The 21,344-nt window shown below is 47.5% G+C and overlaps 1 protein-coding gene across 2 annotated transcripts in view; it reads right to left on the minus strand.

Annotated features, from left to right (window-relative positions):
- Nucleotides 1–21,344, minus strand: part of FBXO42 (F-box protein 42) — a 47,272-nt gene that overhangs the window by 16,703 nt on the left and 9,225 nt on the right. For both annotated transcript variants that reach the window (XM_065650025.1, XM_065650024.1), the window contains exons 2-4: nucleotides 16,738–17,004; nucleotides 14,345–14,461; nucleotides 7,282–7,416 (exon numbers count right to left, since the gene is read on the minus strand). In XM_065650025.1, coding sequence (XP_065506097.1) covers nucleotides 7,282–7,416; nucleotides 14,345–14,461; nucleotides 16,738–16,987 — 502 coding nt within the window. In that variant the 5' untranslated portion in view covers nucleotides 16,988–17,004. The remainder of the gene's footprint in view (nucleotides 1–7,281; nucleotides 7,417–14,344; nucleotides 14,462–16,737; nucleotides 17,005–21,344) is intronic.

Raw genomic sequence — 21,344 nt, forward strand, 5'->3', positions numbered from 1 at the left:
GACCCCTCGTAGGCTGCAATGTCACCTGCAGCCAGGAAGGCACCAGGCAGCGCTTTGTACCTTAAGTGTAGAATTATAGAATCATTTTGGTTGGAAAAGCCCCTCAAGCTCATCGAGTCCAACCGTTCCCCAGCCCTGGCACTGCCCCATGTCCTGAGAACCTCGTCTAAATGCCTTTTAAACCCCTCCAGGGATGGTGACTCCACCACTGCCCTGGGCAGCTTGTTCCAATGCCCGACAGCCCTTTGGGGAAGAAATTGTTCCCAAGATCCAACCTCAACCTCCTTCCCCAGCTCCGTTCCCTTCTCTGAACTCGCTCCAGCACCTCAAGGCCTTTCTTGGCGTGAGGGGCCCAAAACTGCCCCCAGGATTCGACGTTTGGCCTCCTCAGTGCCCGGCACGGGGACAGTCACTTCCCAAGTGGCCGATCCTCGCAAAAAAGTCACGCACCCTATTTGCGTATGTTTTCTACCTCTGCGTCCCTGGCGTAACTCACTCAACCGTGTGTCCATCCCGAGGGGTACAAGCTGCCCCGCCGACAACGGGTGATGTTGGATGAGGGCGATTCAGAAGTCGATGGTTCCAGGTGACGAAAGACTTTCAGAGGTTAAACACGAACAGCAAGAGAGGCCACGAGAGCAGAGGACAAACCAAAGGGGTGGTAAATGTGTGTTGTTAAGCTAAACCCACCCAGATCGGGCATCTCATCACGGCCGCAGAGCGATCCTATTGCACCCAAACAGTGATGGATTAATTAACCTCCTGGAACCCAGCCCTGGAACACAAGCAGCGCTTTCCCAATGAGACGTCAGAGCTTTCGGGAAAAAAAAAAAAAAAAGAAAAAACCCAAACCCTTCACCTGATGAATTTTCATCTCTTGCCCTTGAAATATTTAATAATGCAAATTTCATTAGACACGTTTTTCAAAACCACCCAAGCGAAGAAAGGAACAAATTAGCATCCTGTCTGCCTCGGACAGACGAACCGAGGGACCGAAAGGCACCAAGAATCACCCAAGCTGCGCCAAGACGCAGCCCAGAGCCTGAAAAACAAGCTCTGGGTTTGCTCTCTGGAAGGGCTGTAATGAAGTTTAAACTCTATATTCAGGGATATCGCCTCCTTTGGAAAGCAGGGTGTAGCTTGCTGGTTCCGAATGCTGCAAACCCAGCCGCCCTGCAACGTTGCATTTTGCAAAAGGAATGATTTAAGGTGTTGCAGACGCAGTTCTCACCCGGGAGCAGCAGACTGCTGCCCTGCGTACCTGCGATGGGATGACCCCTGCGCACTTTGCAGCATTTCTGTATGTACCACCAGCTGGATTTCCCTATTTACCGGGATTCTTCTTCAAAATATGCACTTTTGCCTTTTATTTCCACGCTGCAGCTTGACATTTTAAATAGGCTTCATCTTCGAGTGCTTCTCGTCCCTCCCAACACCAGGCTGGAGGATACAGCTGTCAAAGGCTACTATCACTTTACTCCTGGTTACTCACCTCCTTGTAAACCTGTGAGCCCAAACTGGGGAAAAAACTCAATATATTTACTAAAAGAACGGAGTTGTGTGCTAAGCAAGCTCTGGGCAGGCAGCAGACTCACCAGAATTAAGGCAGAGTTTCCAACGCGGTCAAGCTGCTCCGGGCTTGAGGGCTCCAAAAGCATTTCGATCACAGTGGGAAAGTCAGGGATTTTTTTTTTTTTTTAATGATAAGACAAAGTTTTAGCTCTGCAAATGCAGAAATAGCCCCTACTGCTGCTAAACTCAAAGGGCAATAAAGGAGAAAAACAAACCAGGTCAGGAAAAGAGCCGGAGCAAACTTTTCCTCTTTGTTCGATCTTACGGCAGCAGAAAGTCACCGCACATATTGCGAGGGATTTCCACTCGTTTCATTAACCTGTTCTACTCTGAAAAACCAGACACCCGCAGCCAGTAGCTGGAGTCATAATTAGAGACGTGATCCTGTGCCAGATATCAGCTTTTCACTCATCTGGATTCCCAGGAGCAGCTACGACCTGGCTTCAGCACGCTCAAGGTGATCCTGAATTTTTAATACAAAATGAGGCATGCCTTCAATTAAAAAGGGACGTTCAACACCGCACTGAGTGCAGACACACACGGGTACATGAAGAGCTCCCCTCTCAAGAGCTGTAAGTGGAAACAAGACAGGCTAAATTTTGAAAGTTTATTTTCAAAACCTGCTTCTCCTGGTTTCATTCCTCGCATATCTGGGAACGGGTTTGGTTTTGCTAAGAAACATCTTGCAAATGGTGTCTTGTGGACGGGCAGCAGTCCACAGACAAATGCTGCTCTACAGAGGACACTGGCGCGGTCAGGGCAGGATTTTGGGGATTTTTTCTAATCCCCAAAGCAAGGATGTGCCTTGGATCACTCGCTACGTTACCATGAAGCAAGTCCCTCTGCAATGGGAGCAGGAGAATTGCGATACAAGGTCAGAGCGGAGGATTTCGGGAACGAGTCTTAGCTGGTTACTGCTATTCAGGAAAAAGATGCAAAACACAACCAAGGACTGAACAATCTGCACAATATCAGGGTTTTAAATCCAAATGTGAGATGGTTTCCACTACTCTAACTGGTTTTACTCTTTAGAAATCCCACCGACCCTTTGGAATGCCACTATGAAGGCGTCACACGGATTTGCGGATGCGGAGGGCTGGATGTTGGTCGCACGACAACGTCCCTTCCTCGGAAAGTCCAGTCCTTCACCTTTTGGACTGGATGCTCTCCAGAAATCCTTCCAACCCCAACCATCCTGCGATTCGCTGCAGCTCCCGTCTCCTCTCAGCTCCACAAACCTCCCGTCATCTGGGAGGCCCCGCACGAAGCAGCTCACCCTGGATCGGCACCAGCATCACCAAACTTCACCAAGTGTTTTGCAAACTTGCCACTGTTTTCGAGAAGGAGATGATGAAAAAGATGATGAAAACAGGGCTTGTTCTTTTTTTTTTTTTCTTTCTTTTTTTCTCTTTTTGCCCAAGGCAAGGTTTTTGCACAGCTTCGTCAAGGGCGAACCGCTCCGCTTGCGCTTGACAACTAATGGGCAGGTTTTTGGCTCTCTCGGCCCAAAGAGCCTCCCACCGCATGGGGACCACATCTGATACAACCACCTGGGGCAGGTGACAGCAGAGTCTCTCCTGCCTCCTTCGGGCTGTTCATTTTGTTGACACAACACCATCAAAGGCACCTTCCCCTCAGCTCCCGAGGGGAAACCCCATCCTCAAACTCCAGCAGCTCCCACTCAAAGCATGGAGGGGACAGAGCCAAGAGGAACCGACTGGGGAGAGGTTTTATTTTTTTGTACATTTACTGCGTCTCGTTAAGCCTACCCAGGTTTTAAGCGCAAACTTCAAGCTGATGGTCTGTACCCATTTTCAGGCTAAAGCAGTAAGACACAGGGAGGATCAGCTGCGCTGACGTGGCAACGTCGCGATGCTGTGAACACGGACAAAGAAGAGCAGAGCATCTAACCAACGAGTTTTGTCTCCGAGTCTGTTTTTATCCTGAAAAAGAGATGAGCAGCTTTCCCATCTCCCCAGCAAAAGTGAATGCAGCCTGAAAAAAGCACTAGGAAACAAATCCTTGGGAGGTTTAGCCCCCCGGCGGAAGGGTGGACGCTGGGCGGCCGCACGGTAAGCAAACACAAAAAACGGAGCCACAACTTCCCCAATATCAGAGCGGGATATTGCAGCCTGGTAGTGATAAAACACACGGTGTCAAGGGGGGGAACTGGGTTTTTTCCAGCTCTTATCTTCCCACGTAGCCGTAGGGAAGATGGTAGCAGAAGGGGGATTGTGCTTGGCTGAGGATGATAAAGCAGGAACAACAAGGAGGACGCACAGAGTCCATAGGACTTCACCTATCGTTCATCTCCCTGCAAAGACCAGGTCTTTGTATCACCATTCCCAAGTAAGAGACACTATAAAAAAACCCCCAAACCTTCCACCTCTGTCCCACAAGCCCCTGAGAGCACAGGCAAAACTGCCATAGTTTTTCTCTTGGATTTTAAAAAAAGTATTTCCCAGTTTAGTGTAGGGTCCTGGCAGACAGAGGCCAAGTACAGGGCTCCTGAGGAATATAAACTAACAAACACAGGAAGGGAGAAAATCTGCAAAAATAGAGTCTGGAATAGCACAGAAGGAGAACTGCCACGGGATACACTCTCAATTCTGCCTGTAAACTATTCGCTGCAGCCTGAGGATGTCACAAACAGGAGAGACGGACGATGGCAAAGGGTTTGGGTCAGCGCTGACGGCCGAGGCAGCATCTCCCAGGACGTGCCCACAGTTTTTATCATGCAGAGATGGATCTCATCAAGAATTGTCTCACAGGCCTGCACAGAAACAGGAGAAAAGTTCCCCCCAAAAAAGCCAAAATCCTGAGTTAGCCACCCCCAGGCATCAGCAAAACCCTCACCAGGTGCACTCCTGCGTTACTCGTTGCGTTAAGTCCTGGGATTTCCCGTTTCAAACGGGTTTGGGTTTCTTTCCTGGGCTGTTTTGGCTGTAGGAGAGCTCGTTTCTGGGGAGCAGTGGAGCGTGATCGCCCCCTCATCGCTGCGAGAGCGGCGTGCCGCAGCTTGAGTTTCCGAGGAGTCGGGACTAACCCTCGCCTCTAGCTGGGTAAACACACTCCAGCCTAAACCACCTCCCGGCCTCCATCGGCTTCTTCTCTCAGCGATAAGCTCAAAGTCAAAGTGCCTGGATTAATTATGCAAATAGAGGCAAAGAAAAGCATCCCCAACCCGTGGAGAAAGGCACCTACCTCCCAGGGACCACCTACCCCGGGATAACGTTGCCAGCTGCCCACATTAAGTCATTATTACACCATTAATTAGCGCTCCCCCTCCTGCTCCAGCGAGACTCGGCTGTGGGAGTGAAGGAGGTGGAAAAGTAGCTCCAAAGGGGCCAGAAAATCTTGAGGGAGTAAAAAGTTTTGAGACTTTCCATGTTCCTAAAATAGAGATCCTGCTGCCTTCCACTCTCCTTTGTAGAACATTGAGCCCCGCCAGGAGAAAGAGCTACATAAAAGCTGGAGATTAAATCTCTTGTTCTGCTCCAGCCTAATAAGTAGAAAGTCAATGCCATTGTTTTAGATCTAAGGCAAAAAATACTTTGAAACCTCAAAAATTAGGGTTTTTTGAAGCAATTATCTCCCTCCTCCATCTCTGAGACTAAAGAAACACAGGCCAATTATTTCTTTGAAGGATAAATATTTACTCCTAAATGAAGTGCAGTGGCTTGGGCTGGAGATGAATTCTCCCGCTCTGATGTCATCTAATGCCTCCAAGTAAGAAAACCCAAAAGAAAACAGGTCTGAACAAACAACAACAACAACAACAACAAAGGGTGTTTTCTCCTGGAAAAGCCCTTCAGAGAAGGGAAAGGGATGAAGCTGCTGCAGCGCACCTGAGCCAGGTCTAAGGCATTTCCCTCCCCAGCTCTCATTAGCTGAGATGCCCATGATTAATGAGGGCGCAAGAGGAACATGATCAAACTTCTCTGTGCAAGAACTGGGTTTGTGGAAAAGCCGCTGTCTTATTCTGGAGTAAAACCCACCCTATAGAATCCGTAAGGGCAGGGGTGGGAACTCCTCCTCAACCTCTGCGAGCAATTAGCCTGCACACACATCAAGTGTTAATCAATCAACACCAGCACTTTTTTTTTTTTTTTTTTAAAATCCCTCCTGCCTTATTCATGTCTCCAAAACCTGAATTTCAAAGCTCTCTCTGCTTTTGCCCCCTCCAGTCACTATTCTTTCCCAGACAGGAGGTGCCAACCCTATGGTTAAGGACTAAAAAAAAAAAAAAAAAAATAGCAGTTATGTGTAAAAAAAAAACCACCGGCACAGCGCGGGGTGACTCATCTCCTCTGAAGCCGGAGGAACAAGAGCGCTCTCTGTTTGGTGAGACCGCCCCAAGTTTCAGTTGCGATCCCATCTCCCTCCACGCGCTTCATGACAGCAACGCAGAAATATTTCCTCGGGGGATCTTCCCATGGGACTTAACTCTGACACATATTCCCACAGGACCCGTTCTTTTCGCAAAAGCATTATTTGTTCGCGAGGCAGCGGGAATCGGACTTGGCGAAATACCACGAGAGTGAGCGAGGCGCGGTGCCGGGTGCCGGCGGTCGGGCTCGTTAATGCGGTTTGCGAGTCGCGGCCTCACGTTTAATCCGACGGAAGAACTCGCTGGGCTGCAAGAGGAGATGTCAGAGCAAAGATCTGCATCACCTTGGGTGCTGTTTATACCAATCCCGGCCTATTCTCCATCCCTGAGCAGAGGCAAAGTGCTACGGCAGGGAAGGAGGAAGAGCAAGAGCTGCTTTCCATGTATGTGTAGACTGCAGTTTGTTTTTTTTCCTCCATTTTAAGCCCACGACTGCTTAATTCTCACCTGTAGGTATCATACACCGTGTGTTCGGGCACAAAAATAAAAAATGTAAAGGTTTGCACAGACTGATATCCAACAAGCAGTCACCAAGCACCAAGCTACAAGTTAACACTTCCAAGTGACATCTGAGCCATTCCCAGATAACACCAGTACGCAGAAACATCCGGATTTTGGAGGACTTCATGTAAGAAAAAAGCGTCAGACAGGAAAATAAGACTTTAAAAAAATAACTGAGTAATTCGCAATATTTAGAGCATGTGGAACAGGGTCAGAGGGAGCCTGGACCCAAGCAGACAAGTCGGCAAGGAGCGCTTGGTGGGTGCTGAGCTTTTCTTCACCCACTCTTTGTTAAATATTAAAAGCTTTTGCTGGAAAAGCTAATTTAATACTGACGCCCCTCCAAGAGCCTTCCCCCAATGTTATTTTGGTCAAATTCAGAAACATAAGGAAAACAAGTGTGCCATGGGTGACATTTGGAGTCCGAAAACTAGTGTGGGAAACGATTTTGCGGCATTTTCCTGCCCCGCTCGCAGCGCGCGGGCCGCAGGAATGTACCTGTTTTCCCACGCTCGCACGGGCACGTCTGCTCCACTCCTCAAAATACCTCCAGTGGTAGCTACTAAAGTTATTAAAAATAATAAAAATCTCAGCGCTGAGACAATGATTCTTATCAACACGGGCTCTCGTAGGTGTAGATGTCACTCATCCCGCATGGATGTTTTGTGGCGAAAAAAAAAAAATCAAGGGATATAACCTGAAAAATGGTCAGATAACGATAAAACACGGAGGAAAATACAGAATCAGACCAGCCAGCCCCCGGGATGAGGTAAGTTTGGATAAAGTGCCGGGGGAATCGCTCACGTGGCGCCTCTCACCCGATGCCAGGGGCCGGATCCACTCCTTGCTGTTCAGGTCCAGTCTCCAGAGGTCGTTGAAGGCAGCGTTGCAGCTGCTCTGCGTGCAGCCGCCGAACACGTACATCGACTGGTTGGCGTCATAGTAACACGCACCTGGGGAAAAAAAAAAAAAAAACCACGCATGGATGAGCCAATTCTCCGACCTTCACATTTTTGGGTGGAAAAAAATATTTTCTTTTCCCCCTGGGTTTCAGACAGGAGAAAGGCAAACAGGCGGCCCCGACTTCAATAAAACCACAGGCCGGCTTAGGAGTGTCCCTGAGCAGTGGAAAGCTCCAGCAAGAACCTTCTGAGATGATGATCCCCTCAAGCAGAGCTGCTCCTGAAAGTGCAAAGAAAGCTGCCTTAGGAGCTCGCTGTTAATTAGATTAGCTACAATTAACGCACTCAGCACACTTACCTTCTCTAAGCTAGTTTATATGGTTTATAGATTGAGGAATTAGACTAAGAAACTGGCCTGTGTACCTAGACCTAGTCGCTTACTTTGTTTTTCTACTATATAATATTCTATTTTTATAATATTCTATTATATACTATTCTATTTTTCCAAACCTGACAGTATTTCAGCATATTTCATCACAGAAAAGCATCACTGACACACACGCATCTCAGGCGAACATTCCCTTTGCTCCGTATGAGAAAGGATTAGGGACGGGGAACGAGGGAACACAATACTTGACAATCCCTCAAAAATACCCAGGGAAATAAAGAGCTTTTGGGCCCAAACTCAGCAGCAAAAAGAAAAAAAAAAAAAGCAGATGTCTGTATTTGGTAGTTGGTGTCCTGTGGTACCCAGGCACCTCTGACAAGAATAAATTAAATATGTGAGAGAGCAGAGAGGACTCGCTCAGCTCATCCACCTTGAAGGATGAGCAAGGCTCAAATGTGTCCAGAGAGTGAAACCCCTGCAATTACAGAGAGGATTTCCCAATTTCTGCGTTTCCTTCCTCAAACACAACCAGCCCTGTTGATTTTGCACAACGACCCCTCGCCTTCCGCCTTCTCGAGATCCGGCATCTCTTCCATGTATTGCCTAACTCAGGAGAAGCGGGACGAGCGCCTGATGGTGATGCTGGAAGAGCAAGTTCACCCTTCAAACTCACGCCGGTTCCTACATTTGCAAGCGGGGATGGAGGAGAGAAGGTGACTTCAGCTCCTGAGCCGATCCGGGTGATGAAGCAGCAGGTTCTTCTGCATCCGTGCCCTCCGTGCGACGGCAACGTGTTGGAAATTCAGTCCTCCCCTGACCTGACGCAACCTGAAAAATGCCAATGCCTGGGTTTTCTGTAAAGTTCTTCCCCCAGAGCTTTGGTAAGAAGCGAACAGCATGGCTGGCGGGAAGGACAAGCTTGTCTTTGAAGCCTCAATCTGCATGTTGGGGTGTTGCTCTGTTTGTTATTGCATCTCCTGGGACATATTTAAAGGTCTCCAGACAGCAGGAATTCAGCAGCGCACATGTGGACGCTCCCAAATCGCCCAATCCTGCGTGGAATCCCTTAGCACCACCACCGGCCTGCCTGAATCCCGCTCCGAACCATGACATCTCTCTGTAAAGCCCAGCTTCACACACCAATGCCCTCAAAAATAGCCATAAAAATCTAATATCGACTCTCCCAACCTCAGCAAGCCCTCCCCAGCGACTCCTCAACCATTTATTATCAAATTTAGGGAGGGAAAAAAACATGGTAAATCACTCCCAAGCACACATACGCCAGCACGCAGTGGAAAGCCGCAATGTTTTATGCTCTGGGAACACCGAGGGTACCAGCCGGGGCTTGGAGGGAGCAGAAGTCGTCACCCCTGCGTTGACAAGCCATATATTGCCCCGAAGGAAAAGCAAGAGGAAAAGTCAAAGTTCAGGCGGCCAAGCCCACGGCGCGGGGTGGCATCTGGCCCTGGGTCTGAGACAGAGGTAGAAGCTCTTGGGATTCTGCAGAAGCTTCTCCAGGTTGAGGACGACACAGTGTCATAAATAACCAGCACAAGGGAAGCGGCTTTGCTAAAAAGCCCCGATATTTAGTCTGTGTTGAAGCAAAAGCGGAGGGAGAGGCACGGTGGAGTGTAAGTTGCACCGTTCCTTCCCTCTCTCTCCATCACACGTTGCTCTTGGCTGTTTGCCAGTTAAAAAAAATAAGAATAGATTCAGATGAGCTGACCTGACAGGACACAGGACACAGGACTGCCCTGGAGCTTATACTGATGTAAAGGCTTTTTTCTTTTTCAAACAGCAGCAAGAAGGAAAAAAAAAAAACCTAAAAAAGACGCGCCTGGGGTGAAGGGTTGATAACCTGCTTTTGGTAGCAAGACGAAACAATTCAGAGCAAGAGAAGTTGCCGCTTCCAGCTTCGCTCTGCACCAGTACACGCGCGTCCCTGTTTTCCAGTGATCCTGCCCCGCAGCCGTAATTTCACAGGCTGCAGGAACGTATTTCCAGCATGAAAGAGCTTTTTATATGCAGCCCACCCATACGTACACCAGCGATATCCATCTCGCCGCTCTGAATGAATCGCGACCGGCACATTGGAGCACCGCAGACAATACCCCGGGCTCAGCGGGGGGACGCGGTGACGCCCGGTGGCCTTTGCTGAGGGTCCCGTTGTCTGACCTGGGGCTTGTCATGCAGATTGGCTATTGAAAAGGCAGCAGCCCCAGTGTCCTTGGCTTTTAGGGACAAGTCCAGGGCGTTTTACTAACCACACAGCAGGAAAAGGGAGCTGGGGACTCGGGATGTGAGACCACCCAGCTCTGCCCCCGTGTACAGCCACGCGATGTCCTTACATGCAACTGAACCCTCTTCGTGTCAACCCATGTCTGGCCAAATTAATTTAACATACAGCTACACGGCACGTCGCTCCGGAGCTCTGTCTGGGGCGGAGGATTTATAAAGAGTGGTGTAGGGGATTTACCTGGGATGGGATTGAGGAAGAAATAATGATTAAGAGCACTTTCACAGCTTTACCTACTCCTTAAGATTCAACTCTACAGCATTTTTACACATTAAGACCCCTGTAGGCTGCAATGTCACCTGCACCCAGGAAGGCACCAGGCAGCGCTTTGCACCCTAAGTGTAGAATTATAGAATCATTTTGGCTGGAAAAGACCCTCACGATCATCGAGTCCAACCGTTGCCCACTCCCGGCACTGCCCCATGTCCTGAGAACCTCATGTCCGTCTGTCCAACCCCTCCAGGGATGGTGACTCCAGCACTGCCCTGGGCAGCCTGTTCCAATGCCCCACAGCCCTTTGGGGAAGAAATTGTTCCCCAGATCCAACCTCAACCTCCCCTGGCGCAACTTGAGGCCGTTTCCTCTGGTCCTGGTGCTTGTTCCTTGGGAGCAGAGCCTGACCCCCCTGGCTCCAAGCTCCTTTCAGGCAGTTGTGCAACTAAAACCCGGTGCAAAGCAACGCTCCTGTTTTTCTACTTTAACCTTTCTCGAAAGGTTTAGTTGCCTTCGACATCTAATCCCTACCTAACCCATGGCAGGTTTAGAGCCTCCTGCCTCCTCCCCACGCCAAACCCTTGGCAAGCGCCGCGTTCACACAACCACACAGCTCATTTATTATTTTTGAGGGGAGGTGGCAGCATTCTTCTCCTCTATTTGGATTTAAAAAAAAAAACAAACCCAGGCCAGCCAGCCAGGCACTGTGACATCCTCATGGCATGTATTTTAATCCTAGACCAAAATAATTTCAACTGCGTTTTCCTGCTTCTTCGCAAGCCATTTTAAGCTTCTGAAGCTGAGGAAGACAGATCAGTTTGGGTAAAAAAATATTAGGGGAAAAATAAAGTGCACAAGTGAAAATTCGAGTTTATACCAGCCTTGCAATGGTGTAGAATAAATCAGGGGAGGAGGGTGTGAGTCCTTGGTGCCTTTAGCTCTTTTTTGGGTCGAAAACACTGCATGGATTTAAAACAAACAAAACAAAACAACCCCAAACTAAAGTCCCAATAAAATTCAGCTTCAGTATTGCAGAGACAGCATATCTTTGTAACTGGAAATGAGGAAAATAAATATTTCTGGTGCTTGGAGACACTGATACCCAAGCGGAGCGCAGAGCCAGCTTGTCCGGAACGCGTCCCCGTTTCCTCTCCGTGCTGCATGACAAAGCACCAGAGACTGTCACGAAATCACCAAAAGAAAGATCCACTGGGAAGGGAAAACCGAATGCAAACCACGTGCCCTTTGCAATAATTAAGGGGCATTGACTTTTGAAACTGTGAGTACATCAAATAAAGTAACCCGTCCAAGTTCAAAGGTCGGAAAAAGAGAGGAAAAAAGCCAGTTTGGCTATTGAAATCCCTTGTGGGGTGGGTTTTGGGGTAACCCTTCTGCACCCAATGCCTGGTATTGATGTTTATACCAACTACACTGCAAGTTGCGGCACGATCTAAACGCACCAGGCCTCAGAAAGCCCAGCTCTCTGCATCTTCAGGGTAAAAAAAAACCCCACATTTATTCTCTAAAATACTACTTTCCTGCGTCTTGCAGCGCAGGGACTCAGCGCAGCCAAAAGGCAGCGATATCTTGAGCAAAGCTGGGCAATTTGAAGAGCCGGAGCCCTAATAAAAAAGCAGCCCGTCCTGTAAAACAAACAACATTCCAGCTCTTACCTCTCCCTTGCCTCTCAGGGTAAACCCACAAAATCGCTTTAATTACTCATCATGTTGGAGCCGCATTCCCCAGACTGCACGGAAAAAATAATAATCAGTATTTAAACTTAGTCACTCTTCCATCAAAAGATCGATATTCCTGGCACAACGGTCGCATTCCTGCGCCTTCTGCCATCGCTTTCCGAACGCGGCCGGTTATTTAACCACATGAGTCATCGCCCTGCTATGAGATTCGTAGGTTCGTACGTTAGGGCTTAAAAAAAGAATTAGATGATGACTGCAAACATTATACCTGGCGTTCAGCTCTAAAACCCCCGCGTGGAGTTTTTCCTCTGGCAAACCCGTAGGTTTAGATATAAAAAAATAAAAATGGCATTTTTGATATTTTATGATGTTCTGCAGCTTCAGTCAAATAATTTAGAAAACTTACAGCTCATCCATAAAGTTTGTTATCAGTCATACGATCAAAGACATTGCCAAATGCTCCCTCCCAGCGAGATAACAATAACTTCCATTAATTATTCCTTATCAAACTGTTTTTCCAATACTCCCTTCAGAACTGATAGGCAACGTAGTGACCTCCAACGATTTAAAATTCTCTCGCTTGTCCTTTTATGCTCCGTGTGAGCATTTCTGGGTTATTTCTAATAAATCTCATACCATTTCTTTGATGCTGGCTACCGTCATCTGTTACTTCAAATGACTCGTGCTTGGTAGATGACGTCTTCCCAGAAAACCTGGCAAATCACCCGCTTTTAACTAAAAAAGGGGTTTGTGAGTCCTCCTTCACTCTCTCCTGCTCTTACTTCACCCAGCTCACTACATCTTAGAATTCTAGGTCACAGCTTTACAGATTCCATTTGAATTTTTGCTTTTGATGATTTGTAGCTTTGGTTTAACCCCGGAATCTACCCACAAACACGTAATACTTTGTTGTAGGGAAAGCAGATACCGCAGATCTGGAGAAATGCTTTAAAAAAAAAAAAAAATCACTTTAAATCAGCAAACAAGTTAATCCAGATTAGCTTTCTGTGCATAAAGTGCATTAATAACGCTTCTGTAGCAACTGAGGGCTGATCGGAGCCAAGACACTGTCAAATAGTGAGGTTAATACAGATTACACGCTCTGAGGGCAGTGGCTTTAGTAAAATAACAAATTTTGGATCAAGGAAGCCCCCACTGGGCAGCAGAATAAATTAAAGTGCATGCAGTGAGTCCCTGGTGCAATATTTCGGCCTTTTTCAGGTAATTTCTAGCAAACCGTTTGCAAAAAGGCTGCAAAAATTGTGGGGAAAAATCCCTCCAAATCTGCAAGTCATTAATAAGCACTTTACTAACACGTCTACTTAAAACTGAGCTGTGAATGGTGGTGTCTTTTTGATTTTTTAGGAGAACAAGGGAATCTTTGAAGAGCACAATGACTTCGCCAGAGCTTCCCGCAGCGTCTCCTGGACTCGTCTTGGCAGGAGGCTGCGCATTGGTTGCCTCGTAAATTATTACTCGGGAATAATGCAAATTCAACGCCTGCTCGTTCTTGGGATCGCACGGCTCACCCCACGCTTATTTACCTTCAGAAACAAATGAAATTTGCTCCCTGGAAGAATCACCACTTCCCCGAGGGCTCAGACCCAGCAAAAAAGCCACAAGGACTGAATTTTCGTCATATTTGACCACGTCGCCTGGCAGAGCAGGCTGAGACCGCCCGGTGCTGTTGAAGCGCAAATAACAAGTTTTATTTAAGTGTCTTTCCCTCAACGGGAACATTTTTCTATTCTCTTCCAGAAACCTGGAAGCAGGGCAAAAATTCGCCCACAGGTTAAGCAGCATTGTCGACTGAATGGCTACTTCTATCAGCAAATACGCTTCCCTCAATGCTTCTCACATGCAGCTCCGTGTTTTATTTTGAAGACATGCTCAGCCTCCTCATAATTGTATTACTCCCAGACGAAGATGATGATGTGCTGTGAAAGCAGCCAGCCTACGTCCCCGCGCGCCGCAGGGATGCAAACTCATTGGTTTTGACGCTAACGATTCGAGTCCAGTGGCTAAGTGAGGTTTTAGCAAAGGGACACAAAGCTCAGACTAGATGGAGAGCTGCGGAAAGGAGCCTGCGTGGAAGATTTGCAAAACCAGAATGCAAAAATCCTACCCAAGCTCCGATTAATTAACATTTCCAAGGAGCAAGGAGCCAATAACCACCACGAGCAGCTACCGAATCGCTATTTTTGTGCAAAGCGTTTGAGTTGGCAGAACCACGTTTAACACAGATCGGTTGAAACTGCCGCAGTGATGGGGACGCGCGATGCTGCTCGATCCCAAGCGATGCAGCGTAAACCCCTCATTTGCAGGTTCCTATCGCAAATTGGAGCTGGAATGGGGCGATCGGAGCTTTTCGCGGCAGCTACTTACTGTGCGAGAAGCGTTGCGTGATGGGGGTGCCGGGGTAGGGGTACGTGCGACTCTCCCACTGAATGTTTCCTTCTTGCACTGCTTTGATAAAGCCGTGATAACACTGATGGGCCACACCTAAGGGACAAAATAAAACAAAACCCACGATGTCAGCAAAATTTGGGGCACATGGGGAACAAACTGCATGCACAGCAGCCTGAGAGCAATTATAAAGAAGCCCTGTATTTAGATTAGAAATATTCAGGTGGAAATTCAGAGGATTAAAGAGAATAAAGAAGGGGGACTGTGCAAATTGGCAACGTTCGCCGAACCTATTCGCTACATTTCCGATATCCATCGGCTCTGGCTTCATAAAGCAAAGCTTTAGTGAAAGATAAGTGCGAGTGATGCCTTTGCAAAGCTGCTTTTCAGTCTCCTCTGCTGTCCCCTCATCGCACCCTCAAAGGAGCCACTGCCCTTCCCTTAATGGACCTTAGAGGACAAATAATGAGCAATAATGAATTTTTAAGAGCTCAGTTATTGCACAGAAGCCTAAAATAAACATGAGAGGAGACACTGGTGATCAAAGCCAGCGTGTTTTAGGTGAAAATATTCCTCCTTAGCCACGTGAGGGAGAGGATCTGGCCGACAATGGAGCGGGGCAGCCCCAGCGCTGTGATTAATTCTCTGTACGGGACAACCCGTGTCTGCGTTTGTGCCGAGAGGGGCCAGAGATGGCTCCTGGTGGTAAAAAAAAAAGGGGTCTGGTGAAGATTTACAACCGCAGATGCTCGGTGGCATCCGCTACGCTATGGGGATGCCACAACCTGCCAAGATTTTTTCCCAAGGATTTGCTTATTGAAAACCCCGTGCCAGGAACACCTCCAGCAAGAAATCAAATCACACTCTGGGATAGAAAGCAGGAAGTTTTTATTTTATTTTATTTTTAAATGAAGCCCGGGGTCCTCAAGCAGCTGGTCCCCAAGAAGCATGCGGGAAGTGTAACCCGAACTATAGGATTTCATAGCAGATGTATCCTGGCAAACAGGAAAAATTAGCCAGAAGAAAACAAACCAAGCGTTTACCTCAAGTGACCTCTCTGCTTTGTGGCAAGTTGGCGATTACACTCCCCCCGCCTTTTTTTTTTTTTTTCCCTATAATTGCTGCAAAAATGGCACGGAGCACCACTCACCCCCCGAGACCTGAGATTCGGACACCTTGGACTCCTCATCCCCCCGCTCTGGGGATGTTTCCCACAGTTTTTGGGGTGAATCACCAGGTACAGCTCCAGCTGCATCCTTTGCATCTCTTAAGGACACGCCAGGAACAAGCACGCGTGAGAAAGCGCAGCCGAGCGGTGACTCAAGGGCTGCAGACGCTTGAAAAACCCTCTAAAACAGGGGCGCGGGCTGGTGCTCACCAAAAATTATGCAAAAAATGAGTGATTTTGTGCAACGCTCGCCGTGTCTTCTTTTACCTCCAGCCTGTTAAATGCTGGGCAAGGCAGAAAATGCCTGGAATCCGAGCGATGCTTTCATGTGTGCAGAGAAGTCCACAAATGAGACATCACCCCACGCGCCTGCCAAAGGCGTTTCTCATCCGACACCCGCTTGGCGTTTTCCAGAAGGAAAAAGTTATCCCCGCACCTCATTTCCTACAGATTTAACTGTGGTCTCCTCCCAAACTGCATGTTTTTTAATGAAGCTCGTAATCAAAACGCAGGTCCCCAACAGAAACCACCCAATGTATTAAAAAAATACTGAAGCAGAGAGTTTTGCTTGTATCCTCATCCAAATTTTACCTATCTAGTTGTTGTATCGTCTATATTTAGCATTAAAATATCCCCATGAGCCTTCAGAATTAATGTTGCATGGAGGCAAAGTATCTGTATCTCAGGGCTACTCTTTCAGGAAGTCTGAATACGTAGATCTCTATTAATGTAGATTTTATATACCACTTATCTCCAGCAGAGCTGTAAGAACCAGGCATGGGTTTGTTGCCAGCCAAAAGCATAAGCTTCAGGAACATTAATTACTGAGCAAGATGCAAACGAAGCACAATTAGAGCCGTATTAGACACGGGATGCCGGTGTCTGTGGGGTGGAAGCGTGAATACAAGGTCAACAGCGCACGGGGAGCGTTCAAAAGCAACATGAATGGCTCTGTCATGGGGGTTTTGGGGTTTCACTCTTTTATACTTCAAAAAAAAGCAGAGGGGTTTAATTCTGCATCGTTATTAGCAACACCTCGAGCAGAGGAAGCGACCTGACGGCTGTAGCTATTTTTCTGGCATTTTGCAAAAATCAAATTTCTGAATTTGAGGGGAAAACAAGAGGTGAAGCTAAACCAAAGCTGGGATACAAATCTGTGTTCCCACAATTAAAAAACAAGCACTCTAATGACAGCTGTTTGTACCTTTGATTAGTCGATACCACTGTTTGCAGACAAGGGCAGCGGTTTTGTGCTCCTGATAGGGCGAAAGGAAAGAGAGGATATATTCCAAAACCTCTTCTGGCAGCTCCAACATCGATCTGTTGTGCCTGGTCTCCTCGAGCTCCAGCTCAGCGTGCGGCTCATCATCTTGCTCCATCGTCCCTTCCACCGCGGCGTCTTCTGGATCCACGGCCATGAAACCATCATCTTCGCTGTCCGAGGAGCTGGCCATGGCATTCCACTTCACAGCTTCACCGAGCAGGGGAAAAAAACAAAACAACAATAAGGTCACAAAGGAAATTAAGAGCATCAGAAATGCCTCTGCATCGAGGTCTGCTCCAGCAAAGTGCGAGTTGAGGATGTGGTTTGCGCAAAGCTTTGATTCGAAGGACGCCGCACGCAATTTAGGAACGAGGCGTCCTCCATCAGCACAACGTTTTCCCAGAATGTTTCTTCACTTCTTGCAGCCCTACAATCGCCTACGGGCGGTACCAGAGAGAGGAAAACGATAAACCCGTCGGAGGAATTGCAGCCGCTCGAACAGGAGGAGGTGTCATGGTGCCGCGCTGGTGGTCCCGGCTGGTTTGTGGTGACGGGGAAAGGGATCCCCACCGAATCGAGAGCAACCCAAGGCGAGCTGGAATGGGAGTGACAGCTTTGCAGCCCCTCCTTCCCTGCGAAACCAGTTTGGCCAGCGAACCTGCTTTACCCCAAGCCACTTCTCAACAAAAAAATCCCTGTCCCATTCTCCCTTAACACCCCCTTTTTAAAAATAAAAAATTAAACATTTGCACACATACTAGGTGAGGAAAGAAACAACCCCCACAGGATTTACTGCCGATGAAAGGCTGGAATAGCGAATATTGTATCTCCAGCTATTCAGAACATCTTAAGTAGAAGGTAACGTACCGATGACAGGAATATATCACGCAATAAATCCATCTTAACGAGTGGCTGTGTCCAGTTGGGCCAGCTGGCATGGCCTGCACTTAAACCCATGCCCATCGCTGCAAAACAAATCCCCGGACTCTATTTTCTAGGAAGCAGCCGACCCGTTTCGGGGACCGTCATGATATTTTTTCCCCTCCAACGTCACTTGGTGAAGACCAAGGGAAGCGACTTCTCCATGATTATACCTTCGCCGATAGCTCAAACCAAAATAACTCACCAGGATGAGACAAGACACAGCTTTTTGTCCAATATGCAAGTTAAATACCACCACGTTGGTCATAAACTATAGTAACTTATTTTTACTGAGCTCTTAGTATCGCAGAAAAGATGGCTGGAAAGAATTGAAGGGACTAAATGAAACTGTGATAAGCTCCCAGCAATGCAAACTCTACCATCTTCCCCAGCTGAACCCAGGCTTTTCCCATCCCGAGAGCCATGGGAATAGCGGAGACGCGGAGCAGAAAATCTTGCCATGACAACTAATTCATGCTCAGAAAAATGACGTTTGACAGCATTACTCTCTGCTTTTGTCAGGTTCCCTGATGAAGTAGCTTCAGAAAATCCATGGGGCTGTCAATCTTGGGTGGAAACCACACGAAAATGAGAGTTATCAGCCTAACAGATGCTCGGCATGTTTTCCCTGTGTCAGAAATCCTTCTCAGAGTCAATGTTGTGACAGGGAAAGGCTGAAACCCAAACGCTTCAACATCAGCGCCAGTAAACTGCATTACACAGCAGATAATGTGCAAATTCCCCCAGATTAAGAAATGGGAAACTAAAAAGAAAAAAAAAAAAAAATTAAAAGCCAGAAGGTTGGGTCTTTTCCAGGCAAAAGCACCTATGGTTGTGAAGTGGATGTGCTGATTTCCATCTCGACGCGGAAAGGCTCCTGGAATTCCAACCTTGGGACGCAGTTTTCCTGGAGGGTCGGTCCCTGTCTCGCAGTTTGGGAAAACAGAGCAGTTTCACACCCTAAAAACGTGCCGAAAAACCAAACCGAAGCGCGTTTCATTTCCAACCAGCTCAGGTACACGGGGACACTCGCAGGTGACAATGCTGACCATATGCCTCGGCTCGATGGGTTCGCACGAGGCATCTGTTGTGGTTTTAAGGTTTAGAAGCCAAGATTATGTGTGTTTCTCAACAGCTTTTATTTACCCTTTAAATAATGTCCAAAACCTGCTGGAGGAATTCAGCTGAGAAGCACAGGAGGGAACACCTGGCTAGCAAAGGGTTTTGGTTTATTTTTCAATTATTAAATTGTAATTTTCATCCTCTGGAGCGGGCTTGGGGAATAACACAACACAGCAGGTTAATCACAGGCATAAAACAGCTTCGGGGTTAGAGAAACATCTTTAAGGTCTATTTTAAAAAGGCAGGAGGAGCAGGGAAACCCCCTCCCAACAGCACGTGAGGCTGGAGAAGCTGCGCTGAGTTTTGTCTGGTCTCACCAGACCACTTCGTAATATTATAAATATTCAAACGCATCTACTTTGCTAGACCCTCGTTTTCTAAATGTTTGAGCTCAAGGAAGTTTTCACGCCCACACTGTGTTATTTTTCTAAAGGAGAATAAGCCCAGCGATAAACTCGACTCCCAAAAGGCAAGTTGCTGTCAAAACAACCCTTCAAGCTTGACCTGCCACGGACGCAGATTTTGCTCTTACGGCACGGGAATAACCACCCCCGGATGGCAAAACAGCCAAAGCCTCGTCCTATAACCCTGCTCTGACATCAAAAAAGGAAAAATAAACCCAGGCAGTCAGTGACAAGAGAGCTGAAGCATCCCAGCCAGCTCCTATTACCCATTATTCTGCAGATTCACAAGAGAAAATCCCATTGCAGTGTTTTTACTCATTATCTGACAAGCGGAACGCAGCGTTTCGGTCCTGTTTGCATTGTGGGGGATGCAGAAGGTGCTTTCTCACTCCTCCTGGCTCTCCAGGCGCTCTCTGCTTGCACCGAGCTGGCTTTCAGTGTGCACACAGGCTAAAATGAGAGCTCAAAAAGCCGCAGTAAAGGGATTTAAGCAGTTGTATCTTGTCCAAAAGTACGTGTAATTCAATTAACTCACTAGGACAGATCAAGGAGTCCCTTTTCTGCTCACACACGTCGCTGCGAAGGCCAATGCCAGCCCCTCGAAGCATCACCTTATATTTTGCACCCTCCTGCTCTCGGAGAATTGCGTTTATATTCCGGCAGCAGGAACGTTTCGTGGCGTTCAGAAATCAGCCCGAAGCCCCGGCGAGGAGGAAGCGCAGCTGCTTAAAATAAAACATAAAGCAACGCTCGAAGGGCAATGGAAACAGAGCTCTGCTGATCAAATCTGCCCGGCCCGGCCTAAAAACTGCATCTCTGCCAGCTGGCGAAACATTTGATAACTCCTTTCTGAGCGCTTCAATCTTCCCTTTCTCCCTTCCCCAAATTATTTCAGAACCTGCTATTTATTCTGCTCAAGTTAATTATTCGCTGCAGCGGAACAAACAGATGAAAAATATCAAAATGGAGGCAGAAAAACCTCACCAGGTTTAAGGACTTTTTGAATCCCGGTAGCGACGTTGGGCACTGATCCTGCAAAACGCCTCTGGAGCCAAGATTTTCCTACCTGCAGGTACCTTTTGCAGTCCCACGGAGCCCAATTCATCGGTGGTTCCCATCCTGAGCTCCCTCCTCTTCTCAGCTGTGTTAAGAAGTGCTTGAACTCACAGGGTTTTTGACTTGGCTTTTTTTTTTTTCCTTAAGAAAAAACTAAAGTCAACAGATTTTAGGCGAAAAAAAAAAAAAGCCTCCAAGGGAAAGTTCTTGAATGAAAATAAGAGGCCGTGTAATAGTCCTGAGTCAGAGCACATTAGTCATAAGGGAATGCTCATTTTCGCCGCAAAAAATCATCTCGCCGAGCGTAATTGTAAAAGCGATGTTCGCACCCAGGGGAAAAAAAAATAATTAAAAAAATAAAAATACTAAAGGTGTCTAAAAGGCCCCAGCTCTGGCTGGTTGTTTGGGCTGGAAGGAGAAGGGAACTCTGCAGAAAAAAGTTCTTATCTGTATTCGGAAGGATTATTTTTGCGCGATATTTTATTATTTGTCTGGTGCAGCTGTGCCATCAAGGACTTGGGTGGCAGCTTCTCCCTCTCCAATTCATTTTTTCCTCCTACCACTTGCCCTGCAAAAGCCCTGAGCCCTTTTCTAGCCATATAAGAGGCAAAATAAAGCATTATTTCCCAGGTAGAAGCACCTTACTCCATAAAAATAAGGGAGTGAAAGGTCTGCTGGAGCCACGGGATTCGGGATCAACGCTGTGAAATAAAAAGATGCTCCCAGTCCTCCAAACTGCCCCATTTGAAAAATCAGCTGTTAGACAAGTTCAACAACGGGGGGAAAAAAAGCAGATTTTAGTCAAAAAATAAGAAAACAAAGGCTGCGGGAAGCGGAAGGATGAGCAATATCCCGTCTGTGCTGCCGTTGAGCATCGTGCCCAGATGAACGGGCGAGACCTCGGCGACACCTGCACCGCGTTTTGGTTCTTATCCCGGCAAAACAGGCGATTCCAAGTTCTTTGAAGTGCAGCTTTTCCTTTCAGCTGCCTCTCAATAGGAAATTGCAGGTTTTTTTCTTCCATATAAGACCCAGCTTCACCCA

Source organism: Caloenas nicobarica, chromosome 22 (genome assembly GCF_036013445.1).
Source record: "Caloenas nicobarica isolate bCalNic1 chromosome 22, bCalNic1.hap1, whole genome shotgun sequence".
NCBI lineage: Eukaryota > Metazoa > Chordata > Aves > Columbiformes > Columbidae > Caloenas > Caloenas nicobarica.